This window comes from Sebastes umbrosus, chromosome 4, assembly GCF_015220745.1.
Source record: "Sebastes umbrosus isolate fSebUmb1 chromosome 4, fSebUmb1.pri, whole genome shotgun sequence".
Classification (NCBI taxonomy): domain Eukaryota; kingdom Metazoa; phylum Chordata; class Actinopteri; order Perciformes; family Sebastidae; genus Sebastes; species Sebastes umbrosus.
Genome location: NC_051272.1, coordinates 7,826,865 through 7,848,906, shown reverse-complemented (window position 1 = coordinate 7,848,906; position 22,042 = coordinate 7,826,865). Strand labels below are relative to the sequence as shown.

The following is a 22,042-nucleotide window of genomic DNA, read 5'->3' as shown; positions in this document are numbered from 1 at the left end:
TAGCCAAAGGTTTGCAAGCAGGTGCTGAGTCAGCAGAAGTTTTTGCGTGAAGAAATCCTTGGTGGTAGGCTTAACCTCTGGTGAGTAACAGCAAAGGAGATAGACAAACAATTTCCAGAGGAGTAAAATGATTGTAAAAGCAAATTGTTAGATCCAATAAACAGGTTAAAGGTTTGGCTCTCTGTTCGTCTGTCAACATCTCATAAACGTTTAATGGATTTCCATGAAACCTAGCAATTAATTATACCGTGTTGGCAATCCAGATCTAGGAATCCTGCCATTAGATATTTTTTTGCTATAACTTTCAGTCATCAATTATTTAATCAATGTAAAAGATCCTGGCATGTTTTGATTAAACAGTGTAGAAAAACATAAAATTATGCACCCGCAAAAGTGCTGTTCACAACATTTCCCTTCATCCATTTTAAGACAGGCCCTTGGCAAGTCCAAACATGCATCAATGCTGTCCAAATAGTTACTGGAAGTAAAGGTCAAAAGGCAGAAACGTCAGAACTGGACCACCATCAAAATCGTATCCGTTGCTCCGTTCCCCAAGGCCCATCCGCCCACCAACTCTTACGAAAATCTTTTCATGTTTCGGAAAGCCACTTCACAACTTGCCAGCACCAAAAGCGCCAGTGAAATTTAAACCTCGTCAGAACTTGCGGTTCATCTGACATTAGTAGCTTTCAGCTGGCTTGTTTCATGGTCCGTGAGTCTGTCTCATAAAGGCCCGTGGAATGTTGGCCGATGCCGTTGTCGTCACTCACACATCACATCCTGCTGTGTATACGGCTGTGTTTACTTGGCCATACTTGTCCTCACAAAAAAGCCACAGGGATGACCATAGTTATTCAAAGAATAATGGCAACTATGAGCTCTGCAAGCCATTCACAGCTGCTCTACTCGCAGCATGAAGAGTGTGAACATGTGTGCAGAGCAAGTTGCCCCTTTACTGGCTTTACTCTACATAGTTTAAAAACATGTTGAGAGAAACTTCATTGGTTTTCTGTTAATGTTTGCATGTGTTGAAGATTTTCATCTAATTGAAAGAAGTCAAGTGCCTGACGATGTGGGACCAACATGTGTAATGTCATAACAAGGACACAACATACACCAGGCTTTCGAAGTGACGGCTCTTCTTCGTTGGTTTTCGGCTGTATTTCAAGCCTTTCTGCACTGGATTCTGTCGAAACCAAATTGCCGTGGTCATTTTTTATTATTTTTTCCACTGATTTAGTTTTGATATGATTTTCCAGCCCATCTAGAAAGCATATCATTTCATTTTCTGTCTGATGTTTGTTTAACGTGAAAGCATTAGTAGCCACCACCTACTGAATCATCCTTTAAACAAACTTTGCAGGGTTGTGCCGGAGAAAGTGTTGAGTGAAATTCCCATTCATTGAAACCACATATGGTGAAAGTGTCATGAAGCCATTAAATAAACATCAGCTCTTGTGCTTTGTTGCAACTTGATGCAAAATTTTAAAAGCTGGACTATCTGGTGGCCTTTTCTAAAATATAAACCTGCACCCAATCCTATAAACTAAAGCGAGGATTTTGACCTACTGAACCGAGACAACAAAATTCAGTGAGTGTCAGATCACATGGAGAAACCACATAGATTTGTTCTATCCATAAGGCTCCCAGCTGTAACACACTTCCCCTATGCAAGTAACTTTGATATTTCACAGTTCCTGGCAGCTGACACCCTGAGGAAATCCTTCATGCCACCACATGTCCGCTCAGACCACACAAAAACAGATCAACATGCTTGTTTTTCAGTCAGTCACTTCAAGTGTTGAACACTTTCTGCACGTTTGAGGTAGAGATAATATCATATGTCAGTGAGTTTGGATATCACTTGAGATTGTTTGCTTGTGACTGGTCACGTCTGGAAGTTTCTGAATAACATTTATTAAGCTCCACATGTTTTGGAGAAGACAAAGATCATCAAAATAGAAAAAGCAGTGGAATCTATTAAGATTTTTTAAAATTTTAGGGGTTCATTTTTGATTTGCTGAACATCTTGTTTCATGACTGCTTGCAAAATCCTTGACCTTATGTAGCCTACTGAAGTTGTATCTGGGGCATCTCTGATTTCATACACTGCATCCTGTACAAATGTGTTCTTGACATGCAGAGGGTGAGGCATAACTGATGAATTTCACGAGACCCCAATCATTTCTCTTTTGCTAATCTCTTATCGTCCCTGTCCGCTATTGAAAGGCGATTCGTTTTGGTGAGCAGTAGAAGCTTGGTGGAATTGAATTATCTCCCATCTGAGCTTTACATGCCACTTTTCCTTCGGTCTTTCCTGCTGTTGATGGATCATTGTTCCATTCTCTTCCTGTTGTGGCTCCGTTTGACAAATATATAGTGACAGGAGGAACGTGGGTGGTGGACTTTGCTTTGCATCTAAACGGCCAAACTGGCAAGGGAAAGTGTAGACGGCAAAAGTATGAATGTAGAAAGCAACAAGCTGCTACAGAAACGCGAGCATGGTCATAAAACCTTTGCTTAAATAAACTACAGAACAAAATCCTGTTCTACCGGTTGAAGTGCCTGAAGATTAAACATGGCTCAGCTCGCTATTACATTCTATCCCTCTTACTGAGCCCCATTTGGGCAACACTCTAAAGCTTTATTCACCAAAGAGGAGGTTCACTTTCAAGGTTGCTGAATTGTTTTTGGGTTAGGCTTCGGCTGGCCCTAATCTCTATTAAGAGGAGAACTGCGGATTCATTGCATAATATGGTCCGATTGGCACAGAGAGCTGATAGGAGGTCAGCCAAATGAATGGCAGCTGTTAATGTACGGTAAGCCAACGCAGCTCCATTAGGCAGTAAAATACTTCAAACCTAAAATCTCCTTGTAAGCAAACAAAAAGTTTTGTTAACATTCAGTATTCCTTACTAAGAAGGACTGTGTGTATCCATTGGCAAAGGTGATCTTTAAAAATATATTTGTTTTAATCTGTGCATTGTTTACATCCAGCAGCCTTCCTCACTTGCCTTTTGTTGGCGCATTGCTACGTTTGCATTATTATCAGCAGCTGTCAATCAGCCACCCGCGTGCAACTTTGTCCTCATGCACATGTGTGATACAAACAAAACCAGGGAGCCACTCGTGAAAGTGTTCCATAGTGCTACTAGTGGTCAAAAGTTCCACAGGATAACTTTAAGGATTCATTCATAACTGCAAAACCCACATCTTTTAACATTTCAAAAAAAGGATTTTCCCAAAGATACTCTTAGAAACGATCAAAGATTACAGACTGATTGAAATTCTGTAGTTCAAAGTTTGATAATCACTTGTGAATGCATTAGACTTTAATTTAAGTAGAACTATGGAAACTGAAATTCACTGTTCCTTTCAATACTCATTCGCTTATCGACCACTTTAAGACCTGGCAAACAAAACGGGCATTATGTTGCTTTTTTCAAACTGATACCGCCCTGATATAGACATCAAATTTAGGAGACAAAACACTACATCGTCTGTCAACGGGGCAATGCTGGCAATGGAACGAAATGTGCAGACTAAATACTGACACATGCAGATCCATATTATGATAATATCTTCTGTTATTCAAGTTATATCTGATGATCTCAGCTTCACTCGATGTAAACATGTACGATGAGATCTAATAGCGTTAGATCACTTACCTGCATGTCACAACAACACCGTGTTGCGACATGACTGTCAGTTATTCGAAATCTACCCTTCTCACGGCTCTAAAAGTCGGCTGAGCACCAGCAGTGTGACAGCGACTGAAGACAGCTCACCTGCGGTCTGAAAAATGCTGATCCGACCACTTAAAACAGATGAAAGCTGCTAGTTTGCATCTGTATGAAAGGAGTCTCTGTTTACTTAAAGAGAAATGTTGCCTGGCGGAAGACGAACTATCACATTTTAAAGTAGTTGAGAGGAATATAAATATTTTTTTTTTTTTTTTTTTTCATTTACTCAGTCTATCTTCCTCAGGTGGTCTTTAGATGCTTATGCCTGCCCTAAAAAAAGAATCCAGGACTACTTTACCCAAATAAACTTAACAAAAAATAGATCCAAGCCAGAACAGAAAAGCACGGGAGGAAATAATAAAATGAATGATGTCTTAATTCCATTAAGCTCCTTTAGTTACAGGGTCCTGGTATTGTTCTTGTTGGCTCACTGTCATGGCTTACTGGTACACTTGAGTGGAATGAAGCCATTGTTAATGTTATTAGTAACACTTTGCTTTTTTTCTGCGATGACAAGTCAAAATGTCTGCTGTGAAAAATTAGGTATTATGTCTTAAATGGTACATTCAAAACTTCCGTTGGTTGACGTCACCATTGCAGAAGTCTAAAGTTTCTATCTTGGAAAAGTGGCACGATTTTTCCCATGGCATCAATGAACTTAAAGACACAGACGTATTTAATTTCAGTAGCAGCATGGGTGCCAATCAATCATTTTTTTGCAAGCGACTAAGGATTTTTACACAGACTTGAGACTCGTTAATATTAATTTAAGACAGACATAAACTGGACCCGAGGGATGGTCGACAACCGTGACGACACTGATAATTCACTTCCCTTCTTTTACAATACCGGTGCGACATGACACACTGTGCATCCTGTTTTATTGAGGGCTTCACCTGTAAGTTGCTGTAAAATCACTATAAATCACGGCGCCTTGTCATTTTATTGCTGCCTTGCGTAACCAAAAAGGCTCCTTTGCCATCTGGGGCTCTTTGGCTGAGCGGCCCATCTGAAGGAAAAAATATATATTGTTTTATTGTTGCTGTTGTAGTTGCATAATATGAATAGCCCATAATTGTTAAAAACTTGGACTAAATGAAATCACCATATATTCCAAACTTTTATTACGTTATGATAGCATGTCTTTGCGACACACAGAGATTACATTTTTTTTTTTTTTAAACATGACGCAAAGCGGTGCCCTCTGCCCCCCTTGACATTGTTTATAGATTACGATCTATGACCTGCTCTATATATAAAGCGTCTCGAGATAACTTCTGTTGTGATTTGACGCTATATAAAATTAAATTAAATTTAATTGTTGTGTGACACTGCAGCATCCGAACTTTTTATCTTTGCCGTTGACGGCTCCGGGTGAGTCTTTTTAAGGTGACGAATGGTAAAACGAATGGGATGCCTTGTGAATACAAATCTCCACATATGCTTCTGAACAATGCACAGCTTGTCACGTTTACATCACGCCGCCCAGTTAAGTGTGCGTTCTGTAGAGATACGGGGATCTGATGGTTTGACTGTTGAATCATGCTCGATTAGATGGTCGCCCTTTTTTCAGATTAGAGCAACAGGCTCTCAAAATTGTGCACATCCCTGCTGCTTTATGCATATAATGACAGCCCGTAGATATGGTCAGCGGTTTGGGAAGGCTGATAGCTGTTAGGTGTGACCACACTGATGACTTTTTTAACAAACCTGTTGGTGAGTTGTCACCTGCAAAATCTGCAAATTTCTCTTCTGTCTGTCATTGTTGTGTGCAGAGAAGCCAGTGTCCCCTATTGACACATTGGTTACAATGAGTTGAGGATTATCTGTAGATGAAACAATCATCTCATGTTGTTTTTGATATTATTTATTATATGTTAGAAGATGTGACTAATTGTCAAAACGCCTTGTTTGTCTCTTTTGACCTACAGATTTGGATACGCGTCTGTGTCCATTTACTGCTGTTCATCACGCTTGGGGTACATTCAAGTAAATTTGACGTCAACCCAGTGACAGATGACATCTCGAGACTCTCTATTTTGGTAAGGACAATATTGTAATTCAAACGTTTCAAGCTAAAGCCCCAGTCTAATTATGTGTATTATATATCACTTTACCATATGATGAGGAACTATCAGGTCACAATCATGGCTGGAAGGATATGTCATTTTATAATACATGTTCTTGAGTTTTTGTGGCGCTGCGTCCGCCATTTACGTTGATTCTTCTTGGATGCATGCTTACAATCTGGCACCTTGTCACTACGTTTTTATAGAGGTTGACGCAAAGAAACGCCCCAAACACAGCAACATAAGAAAATATAGCTGGAGGATACAGACAAAAAAAAACATACCAAAAGAGATTGGCAAGCAAACTTGCTATACATTTGACTCACTAACTGAAACTATTGTCCTGTTTTGGCAAAGAATTAAGTGACTTTTTGTCTACACACTACACAATTAACTTGCAGGTATATTCACTTGAGGTGTTTGCAGTTTTTTTTTATTTCTAAATTAAAATGTATGTGCTGTATTGCTACTTTTTAGGATTTAAATGCAATTTGTCTGTAATTTAATGTTTTTGTACTTTTTCTTTTTCTTTCTACAGAGACAAAATATTCCTAAAGATTACAAAATTCCTGTACACTACGTTCCAAAAGAAGAGGTAAGATATTGTGTTATCTGCCCACAGTAAATCATGGGGAATAATGATAATTACCAAAATCTGATGACCAGATTTGTGTGAAATTTAGCATATTCACACTTCCAACTTTTCAGTAGAAACCTTTGAATTTGCAAATGAGCAGATGTCCTTATCATTACTCACATTGACACAAACATAACAGACCTTCACATTCGTGCTCCCAATAGCAAGAAACCTTTGGTTACCTTTTTTCCTCAGCCACACCTTCGCTCCAAACTTCAGCTGACCTTATGATTATTGTAGAGTGTATTGTGTCATCTGCCAAGTGCAGTCTTAACTGTGAAAGTAACGTCTGACTGGGAGGATTATTAGACGTGTTTTTGTGAATCTAATTAGCACCACTATGTATTCAATTCTCACACCGTACTTGCTATTGCTCATTTTATGCCATATCTCTGCTCTTTTTTCTTCTAGGGAGGGATGTGTTGGGTAAAATTAAACGTCTTCTACTTGGAGGCGAGTTTACAAGATTTAGCACACAAGTTTGGAAACATTTCATCCAACAGAAAAGATATTAGCATATTCATCCAAATGCTCCAAGAACTGCGGCTCAACATGGGGTCTGTGGTAAGTTCATATTGTGGTTGTACTGTAGACCTATTGAATGTGTCCAATGACAAAAGCAAAATCATAAATAGCATGTTCATTGTTGCAGTGGTTTAAAGTGTTTGAAGTACATCTTTGCTTTGATTTAAATATTTAAAGCTGAAATCCATAAATTGTCCACCTTTATGTCAGCGAGAGGTAATTTTAAATTATGTTCAAACTACAAAAATAGATGGCAGAATATCCAGAGTTCATGTACGCTAATGTCATAGCTTAGGGGTCGCACGTCATTGATGTAGCCATGTGGTGAGCACAGCTTACTGTACACGAACATGTGAAATAGATCCCCTGCTATGGATTCATGAGGCCGACAAACTAGCATGACTGACGAATGCTCACATCATAGGGCGTCACATAAAAGGCTGCTTTGTTCATATAATGTCAGTCCGTCGATACGGTCAGTGATTTGGGAGCTAATGGCTGTTATGTGTGGCCACACTGATGACCCTGGGAGTTTTATAAACCTGTTGGTGAGTTGCAGTGTCACCTGCAAAAATCTACAAAATTCTGTTGTGGCTGTGATGCACCAGGTGAAGAACCAGGGCGACAATCATATCATATGCTGTTTGATTTACTTACAGCTTTAAAGCCAACTTAATCCTCTCAACTAAACCCCTTGAAATTAACTGCTTAAAGTCAAACATGAATCTCTTTGAGAAACTGTGAGTCTTTTTTGTCTTTGCAGGAGCCAATCATGTATGATTTTGAGTGCCACTACAGGGAAGAGAGGTGGCCGACAGTGCGATACTTTGACTTCGTCAAAGACTTCCTCATAGCTGCACAGAATAAAGAAGATTCAGATGACTGTGATCCTCCTACCTGTCCCACAACACCATACACAGCAACAACAGAAGCATATTTAAAAGGTGAATATTTAATTATATGTAGTATTTTTATGCTGTGCTTGTTAACAGAGTTAGTATTTTTGGCAACTCAGCATGTCAGTGAGGTGTGACATCAATGAACTACAACAGGTTTGTGTATCTCTTGGTATGCATCTGGTTATGAAATCAAAGATGAGTATTAAATGATAATCCAATTTTAATGACTTTGACAAGATCCTTTTTTGGAATCTTCCTTGTTGATAGTAAAAAATCAAGTCAGCGCAGATGTCCTAGAACAAGCCATTTTTTTATTAATGAATACATAGTGCTGAAACATTTAGACGATCAATCGATTAGATCAAGGAGAAAATGTATCAACAGTTTTGACAGTCAATTGGTTGTTTAAAGGGAAACATATGATGCTCATTCTCAGGTTCATTCTTGTATTTTGGGTTTTCTACTAGATCATGTTTACACGCTTTGGTACTTTCGCAGTATTTCTATATATATTCAAATCAGCGGTAAACTGGGCGTACGTTTGTTTTATTTGAGCAGGCGGGGTCGGGGCTGTTAAAAGAAAAATAAGACACAGCTGTGATTTCTACCTCTGTGGAGAAAAAGCTCAGAGATGACCTGTTTGAACTGGCTTATCGCAGGTGTTAACCCGGTGATTTAGGTATGCTTCAGTTGTAATTTCCAAACGGTGAGCTGTACACTGGGCACTCCTGTTCATCCCATCTGGTGTGAGATGTTTTAAACCACAGGATACAACAATAAAATAACAAGACCGGCAGAAGATAACAGTCAGTCCAGCTTTCTCTGGCGGAGACTTGAGTGTGGTTTTATCTCCTCATGAACAACATTGCATTTGGCGAACAAAGTGCACTTACATGTAGCAGGATGGGATGAGCCCCATTTTGTTATAGAACTGCTGTATTTTTCACACAAATACAACATTAACGATCCACACAGACTGTGTCTGCGAGTCAGTGAGTTTCTTTTTCACAGTTCAGATGGGTTTGGAATGAAGCCGGCCCATGATCCTGTCAGGAGCGAGATAAGATCACCTGAATGTCTGCCAACAATGTAATCCTGAGAACATTTGCTTAACATTTTGTCACATTAATACCAGCAGAAGCTCCACATTTACCGTAGAGCTGCAAGAGCTTTGAGTAAAGCTTTCAAAGAGTAAAACAAAACACACATTTTGTCACTTACTTCTGGTTGTGTCTAGCCATGCAGACAGTAATGTATCTAGGGATTTTTTTTAATCAGATAAAAGTAGTACCAATAAAATGTGTTTACATCGAGCTCTGTGAGTAACCAGAGCACTGTTTCTGGTGAGATGCTTTACAGATGTGGATATCTCAAAACCTCAGCAAATAAATTCAAATGCTCTCATACCGCCAGTGATATGTGAGAAAATATGTTGGGGTTTTTGGGGGGTTAACCAAGTTTTAGCGTTTTAAAGGGCCAGTGTGTAGCATTTTGAGGACAGAAATGGAATATAATATTCACAACTATGGTTTTCAATAGTGTATAATCACCTGAAACTAAGCATCGTTGTGTTTTTGTTAGCTTGGAATGAGCTGTTTATACCTACATAGGGAGCTGGTCTTCTTCATGGAGTTCACCATGTTGCACCCATGGATGTATAAAGAGAACTGGATACAGAGGCGCATGAAGCAAAAATGGCTTAACTGCCGAGTATAAAATTGCCCTAATCGCCCAGCAATCTTCTGCATCCATGGGCCCATATGGCAGGCGCACTAGTGTTTCCTTTTCCCGCCTCCCAGCTGCTCAGTCACGGGCTCATTCACAGAAACGGCAGCACGAAAAATAACTCTGGATTCAGCTATTAGTGCATTTTTAGGACATACTGGTTTAAATAAGGGCTATTCAAGCGTTCGTACAGGAAAGTTGATTTACCTAAAAAAAAAAAAAGATATATCCATTGAGTTACAGACGTCTCTTTCCCAATGTAAGTCTATGGGAAACAGTCTTTTTTGGTTCAATGGCATCACATGACGGACCCAGAAGTTATAATTTCATGGTTTGGCCACTATGGAAAATGGCTTCAAAGCCTGGCACTCTTCCTGGGGGCTTGGTTTCTCTGCCATGTTTCTACAGTTGTGCAGAGCAGATAAATACAAACACTGGCTCTAGAGACAGCCTTTTGCATTTTGACTTTACCTGAAGGCCACCGTAGTTCTCCAACACGCTTGTGAAACTGCGGTAACGTGAGGCACAGAGTGCAAAACGTTGGTACCGCCAGCTGCTGTTTGAATTTTGTTGCTTCTAAAGTAGGCGAGGCGAAGATCCTGAAAGCTACGACAGCGTTACCTCGGTTATGGACTCTGTAGCTCACGTTACCGCAGTCTTGGAAAGGGAGGGGGTGAGCGGAGGGGTATTCAGTTGGAACCTCGCTGCTAGATGCCACCAAATCCTGCACACTGGACCTTTTAAGTGTTTTGTTGTCGAAAACATTAGCGACAGTTGACGATGTAGGTCACACTTCCCACACTGAGCCGGTGTACAGATTCAAACCAGCAACATTCCAGTCACAAGTTCACTTCTGCTTGTAAAACCCCCGCCACCCTCTTTGGACTATTGTGAACAGGCTCTATTTAGGACAGATCTCTTGTGGCCGTTTCGAGAAGCTTTTAATCCAGGAACCATTATTGCTTCACAAGAACTTTGCAAGATAAAAACTCAAAACGGTCTCAGTGCTTAGACGGCCCATTGAGACACGGCTGAGTCACAGGACTGAGGGAAGGTGTCCCCAGGTAGCGCATGTGAATGGGAAGAAAAGGGCCGAAACCTGATTGTGTACGTGTTGATTACAGAGCAATCTTCCAATCTTCCCAAGCGCTTGGCTTTTCTTTGCCAGAGTGGTCGGATTAGATCTTTTGTGTGTGTGTGCGGTGGGGAGGTAAAAAAAGGCGCCGTTGAGTTGACTTTTTAGCACCTGACAATGAAATGTTTTCATCACACAGCACTAACACTCCTTTTTCCCTTTTTTGCTCATCTCCTCCCGTAACCCCAAACTCAACAACTCATCTCTTCTTCTTTTTTCTTTTTTTTTTCCCAGAATCACCACCATCCAGCAGTAAAGGCTCAGACTGTGTGGGCTGCACACCATGTAAGTTTGCAATTCTCAAATCAAGTGTCAGGTCTGTGTTCGGGTTGCAAAACCAGCCCAGCTGGTGTGTCAAAGCAGCAGCTTTTGTCGGCTACGTTGTCGGCCCATTTCCCCCGAGCTGCTGTCACTTGATTGATGGGGCTCTGCGGGGCAAATTCCTCATGACGTCTTACTGTATGTCTCGTGTCTTATCTTGTCTGACTTTTCTCTACCCACATTGTTGAGACCCTTGCAATGTGCTACATTTTTAGAAGAATGTAAATTATTTGCATAGAAACTGAATAGGGCTTTGTCAATCGATTAAAATATTTAATCGTATGATTGTCCGCGATTAATGCAAATTAATCACATAATTCTTTTATCTGTTCGAAATGTACCTTAAAGGGAGATTTTTCAAGTATTTAATACTCTTATCAACATAGGAGTAGGCAAATATGCTGCTTTATGCAAATATATTTATATATTTATTATTGGAAATCAATTAACAACACAATACAATTACAAATATCGTCCAGAAACCCTCACAGGTACTGCATTTAGCATAAAAAATATGTTCAAATCATAACATGGCAAACTGCAGCCCAACAGGCAACGTCAGCTGTCAGTTTGTCAGTGTGCTGACTTGACTATGACTTGCCCCAAACTGCATATGATTATCATAAAGTGGGCATGTCTGTAAAGGGGAGACTCATGGGGTACCCATAGAACCCATTTTCAGGTCAAGGGACCACTTTGAAAATGGCCATGACAGTTTTTCCTCGCCAAAATTTAGCTCAAGTTTGGAGCGTTATTTGTCCTCCTTCCCGACAAGCTAGTATGACACGGTTGGTACCGATGGGTTCGTTAGTTTTTTAGTTTCATATGATACCGGTATCTTCACTCAATCGATTGTGTTAATGCGTTAAAGAAATTATTGGCGTTAAAACAAATTTGCTTTGACATTTTGAAACTTTGACATTCCTCTAACTCACACAATAATACTGTGTAAGTGCTCAATGAAATGTTTATGAAATCCCAGCATACTGTAAACGTGTTGTAATAACACAGAAGTAGCATTGAAGTGAGTTTCCCTTTTTGTTCAAACAGTGGCTCAGCTGAGCACTCTGTCTCTTGAAATGGAAAATAACCAATGAAAGATGTCATTCATAGTTGTTATTTTGTGGCTGTTTTATGTCATGTGTGTGTATATGTCAGCATTGATGGATGACAAGAACACGATCATTTGACAAAACTTGAAAGCCCCACGTCACCCAAAACAGTGTTCTGTGTGTTCTTGTTGTTTTTCTTTGAAACTCGTGTGTGATACACTGTGTGTGCAGAGTTTAACTCTAGAAGGTGGTTTCCACATGGATCTGCTGACGGCTTTCTGTGCTCAAGTTAAAGCTGTGTTTAACATGTGTACATACCAGCATGATGTTGGGACATCACAACTATTTTGGAAGCCAGTCGTGGTCCAACATGATGATTTAAATGTTGTGTGGAAAAGTGCTTAATGTGTTCTTGTGATAAACACTTCACACATCACACTCAGAAAAAAAAGTTAATATTGAAATGTAGACATTAAAAGTTGGATGAACAATGAATGCAGAATAAAGAATAAAACAATCCCTAAATCACCAACGTAACATATTTGCATTATTGCAGGGGAGTAACAAACATAACAGATATTTCAGAGTCTTTTGCATTATGATTTGTTACTAAAAAATATTCAAAGGGGAGAAAGTGATGTTTAGTTTTTTCTCTTTTTTTTTGTCCCAGATGAAACGAGTGCCCTGACTGAGGTGGTGGAGCGAAGTCTTCTCTCCTTATTGTTCATTCCACTCCTAGCTCTCGTATTCCTGCTTGTGTGGAAGGTGAGCTGACCTTTTACCCCCTGAGCTGTTTCATTTCATGAGGCACTCTGGAGATAGGACTGCTAGTGGACTGTTTTATTGTCGGGAGATACCGCTTTGTTCCGTGGAATTTATGACAGCCCGGCAACAGCCTTTCAACTTTCTGCAGATGCTGTGCAGACTTCGTAGATCTGAGTTGTGTTGATTTCAGCTGGAACTGATTTCCAAACTGAGAACTTTTGATATTAAAACTATTTTTTCCGAAACAGGTTCGATCATGGAGGAACGAGGAGGATCTTCAACAGAATCCTGGAGAAGGTGGACTCATCACAGGAACAGAAGTGATCGCAACTCCACTAGATGTTGAAACATCAGAAAAGTGAGCAGTTTTTTTTTTCTATTTGACATTTACAGTCAAAATGTGAATAGAAAACGTTTCCCTTTTATGTGACTCATTGCCTGTTCACACTGCAAATTGGTTAGTTGCTTCGCACCATATCGCTGCAGAAAGTTGGAGAGGCTCTACATTTATTCAGTGGTCCTTTAAAGTTTAGATTAATATTAGGGCTGTCAAAGTTAACGCCATAATAACGCGTTAACGCAAATTTGTTTTAATGCCACTAATTTCTATAATGCATTTCCACAATCGATCTTTCGGAGGTTGTAGCAGGCTCAGTTTTTAAGCTAGAAGAATACTGATACCATGTCATACTAGCTTGTCACAAAGGAGGCTAAATAATGCTCTTTTGGCGAGGAAAAACTAGCATGGCCATTTTCAAAGGGGTCCCTTGACCTCTGACCTCAAGATATGTGAATGTAAATGGGTTCTATAGGTACCAACGAGTCTCCTCTTTACAGACATGCCCACTTTATGATAATCACATGCAGTTTGGGGCAAGTCATAGTCAAGTCAGCACACTGACACTGACAGCTGTTGTTGCCTGTTGGGCTGCAGTTTGTTACGATTTGAGCATATTTTTAATGCTAAATGCAGTACCTGTGAGGGTTTCTGGACAATATTTGTCATTATTTTGTGTTATTAATTGATTTCCAATAATACAAATATACATACATTTCCATAAAGCAGCATATTTGAGTATTAAATACTTGACAAAATCTCCCTTTAAGGTACATTTTGAGCAGATAAATAACGTGTGATTAATCGCAATTAAATATTTGAATCGATTGACATTCCTAATTAATATGTATAATATTTTCACATATTTGAGTATTTACTCCCAGTGGTTTTGTAACATGGATGTCTCAGACTCATTTAAAGGAGTTAAAAGCTAGCACTTAGGTAGCATTGACTAAACCTGAGCAGAAAAATAAACTCAACAGAATCAACAAATACATGCAGTGTCGAGTATATTCCATTAGCAACACTGTGCATTCTTCAAATGTCAGACGTCATCAGGGTTGTTTGGGTTGGGTTTGAGGCTTAATTGAATCTTAGCTTCCATTTTTTTAACAGAATGCCTGTGTCACAAAAGAAAATGAAAAGGTTTGAAAAAAATGGCAACTCAGTAGACAGAGGGGGCATAATGAAAACCGCTATCCAGTTGCATGAATTGCATGGGAATTGCAATATTAACATGAGTCATACCAGGGATCAAAAGTCATATTATGATATTTCGGCCTCTGCTGCTTCAATTTGATAAACTTCATTGAAGCACAATACTAAATCACAGTTTCGCCCCTTTAATAGGGGCCCACAGCAAATGTTAGCTCCGGGGCCCCCCAGCAGGTTACTCTGGCCCTGGACATAAGAATATGTGCTTATATAGAAGCTGTTTTTGTAGTTTTTATACCTGCTGGTATAGAACTGAACTCTTCATTCCATTCATTTAGTCCATGACCGCAACAACACCGTCCACATATCAGCCAGTCTTTGCTGATTCATCAGCCTTGTAGGAAGTGAAGTTTACTGTCTAATATTTTTCTCTCTGTTTTAATTACAGAAACATGTTGAACGTTTAAATAGCGTAACGCTTCTGCCCTTCGATGTTCTTCAGCGAAATTGGTGAGCTTTTTCATATCACGTTAAAATTATCATGACGACAACATTTTTATAGTTTTGAAAATAAAGCTGTTTGAATCCTTTCGTGTCACTCAGATCTCAAACCTCTCCCCACATCTCTCACAGGGCTCTACTCTTTTCTCATGTTGGTGTCCAAAGGTGATGAAAACAAACAAACATGAAGCTGTATTCCATAGCGAGATCTCAAAGGTAAAAAGGCCTTTGGTTTTTGACTGCTCTCCAGATTAACGATGGCAGATTCATGCCATGCTCAAGATTCTTCTGGAAAAACCACGCCTGCTGCCGTATGGATAAGCTTGCCTTTCTTGTAAGACTGCATTAACCCCATGCTTCTGAAAAAGACTGAGATTTTAGCAGAGGGAAAAAACCCTGTACCGCAACCCCCCTCTACTGGATTCTCTGGCTCCTCTCTGGAATCGTCCATCACAACCTGCAGCATCATGAACTCATTGGGGGAAAACTTCCCCCTCAGCACGTTGCAACAGTCTGCCTGTGTTTTGGGGCCCACCAGTTCATCTTCAAATAGCAAAGCAGAGACTGACTGACACTGGTTATCGCTTGTATGAACTGAGGCATGAATTACTACCTCCGGTGACCCTCACGTTAACCACAACAGCTCTACAGTTTCCTCTTAGTCCAGGGTTTCCTTAAGAATATAATGTTAAACATTGTAGTTCCAAGTTGTAGTCACATTGTCTGGTTTAGGCATGTACCCATGGGGGTGTATGATGTATTTATTTATTGGTGGCAGCACTGAGCTGCTGCTGTTGATACAACTGAAATGTTTCAGGCAATCATTTAAGAGCACCTCTACTAATGGGTCACATTTAAAGAACAATCTATATACTAACACATCGTAAACCCAAAAAACACATTCCTGAACAAGTTACATTTCCTCGTGTGATGATGTTGTTGTTGTCGGTATATATGACTCGGGTGATTTAGGTTGTGTGAATGGATTACATGGAGAACAAAACACATATATACAAAATATGCTGCTTTGATTAACTTACATATAGACCATTGCAATCTGCAATGACATTCTGCTAGCGAGTATCAGGGATGACTTCTGTGGATCCAGGATTTTTTTTTTTTTTTTTTTTTTTTTTAAAGGTGAATTCAGAACGTAGGTGTTAGACGCATGTAAGGCAACGATGGGCCTCCCATAGTAAATGTTAGCTCAACAATGCCTTTATTTTTTTTACTTATCTCACCTTTTATGCTTGCAAAGCAAAAACTGTTACAGGGGAGATTTTTTGATGGCCATTCCTCGATGAAAGGAAAAGAAACTAAATCATTAAAATTTGTAAAAGTAAGAAACAGTGTGTAAAAAGAGAGCGAAATAAAAAAAGACTGAATATACAAATGCTATTTAGTATAACATTTTAAAGGAACAGTGTGTCGCATTTAGGGGGATCCAATGGCAGGAATTGACATATAATATTAATAAGTATGTTTTCTTTATTGTATAATCACCTGAAATAAGAAACATGTTTTTGTTACCTTAGAATGAGCTGTTTATATCGACTTAGGGAGCGGGTCCTCTTCACGGAGCTGGCCGCCAGAACCAAACTCTGGCTCTAGAGAAGGACATTCACGTTTTCGCGTCAAGCCACCGTCGTTCTCCTACATGCTTGGCACATGGGAGAAGTTTCAGTTGGTTGCAATCTTGAACCTCGCCGCTAGATGCCGCCAGATCCTACACACTGCACCTTTAAATCAAGCTATCAACTCTTGGCTGTCCACTCAATGACCAAATATACTCGCACATCAAACCCATTAGCTTAGACCTGTCACTCATACGGTTTAATCTGTTCTTACTAACTTTGCCTTTGTCCAGTATCAGTGTTGTGCTTGTATAATAAAACCCATTATAGACAATCTGACAAAGCTAGTTAGTGCATTTATCCAGATTGGAATGCTAATGAAATGCTGAAGGATGATACCACTGTTTATGAAATTTGCAGAAATGCACCTTAGTTATTTTTCACGATCCACAAAGCTCGCCACATGGGAATGCCATGCAGACCTAAATATCAATTTTGCCTTAAAGTTGCGCCATAATACACTGTCAAAGGAAGTGCACTGTCATCTCCTTCACATACTGAACTGCCGCACAATGGTGTAACTTTCAAAAGTTGTTTTTTTTTGTTTAAAGAAGCGTGGTGATATTTTAGAGTTGTTTCTCTCCAGTGTACAAAAATCCATGTGAAGGGCAGGAAATCATTTACTGGTAGTCAAATCCAAACAGTTGGCGTGAGATTGTTCAATGCACGTGTATGTAATTATAGCAATAGCAGAAGCCCCTCAGGCTCATTATGATATTAAATTAATGTGCCCCTCCCTGCCTCCTTTCCTTTTTGCACTCTCAGATCTGATAAGTTAGGAGCTGGAGGTGCTCCCTGCCTCGGTGATAACAAGATCTTATCAGAGCTGTGAGGAGAAAGGCAACGGTTTTAAAGAAACATCTCAACTGTGGCAAGCTGTTTTAACATTTATTAGCTACGTTTGACCATCCAGAATCAACATTACAGATATTAACAACGTCATTTTGACTTGTCATTACATTTGTGACACGTCCGAATTTTTATTCAAGACATCTATAACATCATTCTCACAGTCCAAAGGACAGTTATCTGTAATTCAGTTTTGACTAGTCAGAAAGATAGATAACTAGACAGATATCAGCAGTGCTGTCACTGAAAAGGACACTCGACTCGTCACACGAATCCTAAATGACAATTGCAGATATCCGTAATTCAGTCCAAATAATATTTGCAGATATCTCAAACGACTAGTGGATTGGACATGGCACCAGCAAAGCATTTGAACAGTGTTGGCAGAAGCATTGGCGGTTGCTGTTGTCGATAATACCATGAAACGGAAAGAGCTGAGCATCAAGGAATTTGTGGCGAAGGAGAGTCGTGGTAGAAAGTTACAGGGTTGTTGTATATTAATTGTCTCCGGACTTACTTGAGGACCTACGAACAAATGATCGCAGTGCCACATTCACATTGCAGATATCTGCAACTGAATTGTGGATATGTGTAATGAGAAACACATGAATGGAAGAAGTAGTTTGGATTTTAATCTGCATTCACACCAGATCAGGCGTTGCAGCGATTTGCCGCAGGGATGTGAGGTGGTGTGGAAGTGTCGGTAATGACCCATTGACTGCACAACGATAAACATCTTTTGTGCCCTCATGGCTGGGTTGTACAGCTCTGTATCACCGGTTATATGCTTGGTGTGACGTCGGGTTGCGATTCTCCAAAAGTCGATTCTGTTTCAACTTTCCACCGCAGGCCGCTGAGTGTTTTTTCAGCTCTTCCTGCGGCATGAATGGGAGGACTGGCGTTTTCGCAGAACCGCCAGATCTGGTGTGAATACAGCCTTACAAGTCAAAATGTAATTACAGATATCATGAATTAAAGCATTGACTAGGCAAAATTTCGTTGCAGATATCCATAATGATTATCCAGTCTAGCTAATGAATGTTAAAATGGTTTGCCATCATACCAAACGGGTTGACTCCCACAAAGCCGTGCCCAACTCAAAGTAAAGTAGGTCAGTAATGGATTCTAGGTATTAATTATTATAATTATGGAGATCATTAATGACGATCAGTAACGAGGTAGGAGTGTGAACAGGGCACGCTGGCTGTGACCTTTCCCATCAGGCCGCCCTGCTGCGAATAGCTGACAAATGACAAAGTGGCAGGACACAAACATCTGTTTCTATATCTAGTTTGAGTATTTCTATCATGTTTGTGGTCTTACATTGTACCATGTCCATTCTTGGTTCTGTGCCTTGTTTGATTAGTGTGATTGACTCCGTGTGTAAATGTTCAAAAGCCTGTCTATGTTTCTGTGTGGTAGCAGAAAGTGGAGAGATCATTACAGCGCAGATTAGAATAATCTCACCACAATAACCCGACACATATGATCCCCAAATAAATGAACTCATGACAGTTTAGTTGGCTTGACCTGTGCCCAGTTATGATTCGGAAGACGGTTTTCTGGAAAAGCAGTGCTTCAGTATGTGAAAACTCTATCGGCAGAATAAACTGCAGTGGTTGTGACATTTCTGTCCATTTTAGTCTTTGTAACCTTTAGGAAACAGTTCAACTGGTAACTCTGCTTGTTTCACGTGTATTTGGGACTTAGGAGGAGTATATTGTGCAAAATTGTGAAAAAAAAAAGTATACCACATTGGTGTTCATATAGTTCAGAGCAACAGTACCTTTCAGCATCAATAGCTGGAATACTTTGGTGTGGTAAAGTATTGTTAATGTTGAACTGCAAGATAATTTCATTCATTCAAAAATGCATTTTTGAAGAACACTCTATTAGTATTACCTGTGTCATATTCTCTATGGCAGTTTAGAGCTGAGTCTGTGTTAGAAAAATATACCACATTGGTGTTCATATAGTCCACAGCAACAGTACTTTTAGCAGGAATATCTGGAATTACTGGTGTGGTAAAGTACTGTTATTTAAAAAAGCTTTTAGCCAATTCTTCTATGCAAAAATGCATTTTTGAACAATGTTGGAGCATATTATCAGTCTAGACCTGAGACTTTCACTTCGATCATCTTTAGGTTTCGCTTCTCTACATGAAGACTATTATGTGCGGTCCCCAGTATTCTGACAGAGACACAGGCTAGTCTAGACACAACCAAACTAACAAACAAAGGTATACTCTGTCAAAAGTTGCTTTTTATACATAGTCTATGAATATCATGAGCTGCAACAGGTCTAAGCTGTGAACAAAAAAAAAAGAAATAACATGGTCTCCCATTTTCCTGTCTATGCGAGAGCCACAAACAGTCCGTATGTCTGATGCATGGAAGCCAGAATCCAAGCAATTTCATGCATTAGTCGAGAGAATGACTGCCCTTAAATACTGTTCCTATGTGGGTTGTTGTATGGTCTGAGAGTGAGCATAGCTGCATCCTGAACAGTGCTTTCGGGCTCGAGTGATCCAATCCATCCCACTTCAGTGGGTGAATCAAATGGCTCTAGGCAGGAAATAAGTCTGGGTGCCAAAAAGCAAATGTAATTATTGCCCGGTTGGTATTCTGGGTGAAAACTCTACTGTTTTCTGTATTTTTGTATAAATGTAAAGAAACATATATGAGATATGAATAAAGTACACGTATCCAACTGTTCTTTATTGGTTTGTTTCTTGTTCAGGAGTCAAGCATCTGTGTGTCTTTTTTCAAAGTGGGCCCTTCAGGAGGCAATGTTCCAGATTGTAATTACCAAGGGTAATTACAGTCCCCATACATGTCTGCAGAGGCAGGTGTGAAAGAAATCTATAAGCTTCAAACTGCGTGTTTGTACCCATTTGAAGGCAAAAGCAGTTTAACCAAAGGTGGGGGAAAATGGTTGTTCAGAATAACCTTTTTGTCTCTAAAATCACAAAATGACAGTTCAGAGCTTCGGGGGAAAACTTGTGTCCAAGAAAAAGCTTGTGCTCTTCAGAAATGTGCTCGCTATGCTGTGTTCACACTATGAGCAACACAGCAGGAGGCTATAAAATATTTTCAAAATGATGCCCGACACTTGTCGCCGCGCAACAAATCGAAGTTGAGCTGGGCTGTGTCCAAAAATCACACACTACGCACTACATACCCAATATGTGTGTTGTGTCGATCAACTTACTTTTGCGTGAATAAACAGTAGTATATATCTTTTTCGGATGCTCTGAACTGTAATTACCACGTCACTTCTTGAGAAGCCTCCTTGCCAGTTGGAGACGCGTAACCATGGTGACCCGTATCAACTTTGCAACCAAACGATAATTTGTGAGAATCCCAAAGTCTGACTTTAAAAACTATATATCACACCTGTAGTCAAATTAAATCTTTTACTTGCACTTAAATTGAAGCGTTATTGGCGTTACAGAGCTGTCTGCCATTGTTTGTTATGAACATTGTCGTTACTACCGCATTGCATTGTGGGATATACTGTATATGCCGGCGTCCAGTGTTTGCATACTGTAATATTTCACTGGAAATAGTATGCAATTCACGTGCTATTGGTCTCATACTAAGGTTTCGGATATACTAAAAAATTTTGGACGCACCCATTGTCTCAACTTTGTTCAGCACTCCAATGATGCGGTGAAGCGGCAACCAATCATATGTTTTTGTTTCACCCTGTTCTGTTCCATCTCAACGTCAACGAGCGCTTGAACAACACTTCATCAGCGACCTGCCGACAACATAGCTTGCCACGCTGGCCGTTTTGTTGCTTTTGTTCCTCGTAGTGTGAACACAGCATTAAAGTCTTATTAGCACTTGACTGCTTGAAAAAGACTGCCAAGAATAATGTTTTTTTTTTGACAGGTTGATTAGATAAGAAAGATAGGATCGCTAGCCTTGAAGGTTTCAACGCTCCCAGAAGCGTGGAACCATATAATGCATGGGTTTTTAGCTCCTTCATGAACATGTTTTAATAAAGCAATAATGCCGAAGGGAATGCTTTGCCTTCAATCTTCTCAATGCCAACATCTCACTCTTTAGCATGACCTTTAGTACATTATTGCTTTTATGCAACTTTTGGCACATTCAGCATTAGACGATTTCTTTAGTTTTGCTGAATTGATTTTTATTCACGAAAGAATGAATTACACATCCCTAATGGTCAAAGCGCTGAAACCTTTTGTTTTCCGATTGCTACTACTTTCAATACGATCAATCTATCATATTACTTCAGTTACGATGGTTTGATAAATAATGCTTTGATAAAAATGTTCTATGTCCATCTGAACTGTCCACCGAATCCTTTTCTGAGTAAATTGTGCTTGAGCTCGTTAGTTTGTCGTCTGGCTTCGTGAAGCTCTCCTGGTGCCGTTGAAAGTGAAATGTTGAACCCTGTTCTTAGAAAATACCAACCAAAGTGTCCCAAGCTAACAGGACTCACTTTCCTTGTGATTGTCAGCAGTTCTGTAGGCCTATTATAATATTATTTATACTCAATAACTCAATATTCAATTAGCAATCCATTTAAGGCCATAGTTTGGGAAACCCTAGTAGTGTTGGGATAAAAAAAAAAAGCATATTTTAAACTTCTTTTCCAGCACAGCACTGACACCGCCCATGTAATGGTGGTTAACTGGAAGAATGTTAATGCTCTTAAGTGCTT

General features: G+C 39.7%; 1 protein-coding gene across 2 annotated transcripts in view; it reads left to right on the top strand.

Annotated features, from left to right (window-relative positions):
• The window catches only part of kitlga (kit ligand a), a 32,920-nt gene extending 16,475 nt beyond the window's left edge, over positions 1-16,445 (top strand). For both annotated transcript variants that reach the window (XM_037768780.1, XM_037768779.1), the window contains 9 exons: positions 5,675-5,785; positions 6,351-6,407; positions 6,861-7,013; positions 7,738-7,918; positions 10,968-11,018; positions 12,777-12,871; positions 13,120-13,229; positions 14,812-14,873; positions 14,997-16,445. In XM_037768780.1, coding sequence (XP_037624708.1) covers positions 5,675-5,785; positions 6,351-6,407; positions 6,861-7,013; positions 7,738-7,918; positions 10,968-11,018; positions 12,777-12,871; positions 13,120-13,229; positions 14,812-14,830 — 777 coding nt within the window. In that variant the 3' untranslated portion in view covers positions 14,831-14,873; positions 14,997-16,445. The remainder of the gene's footprint in view (positions 1-5,674; positions 5,786-6,350; positions 6,408-6,860; positions 7,014-7,737; positions 7,919-10,967; positions 11,019-12,776; positions 12,872-13,119; positions 13,230-14,811; positions 14,874-14,996) is intronic.
• The last annotated feature ends 5,597 nt before the right edge of the window (positions 16,446-22,042 follow it).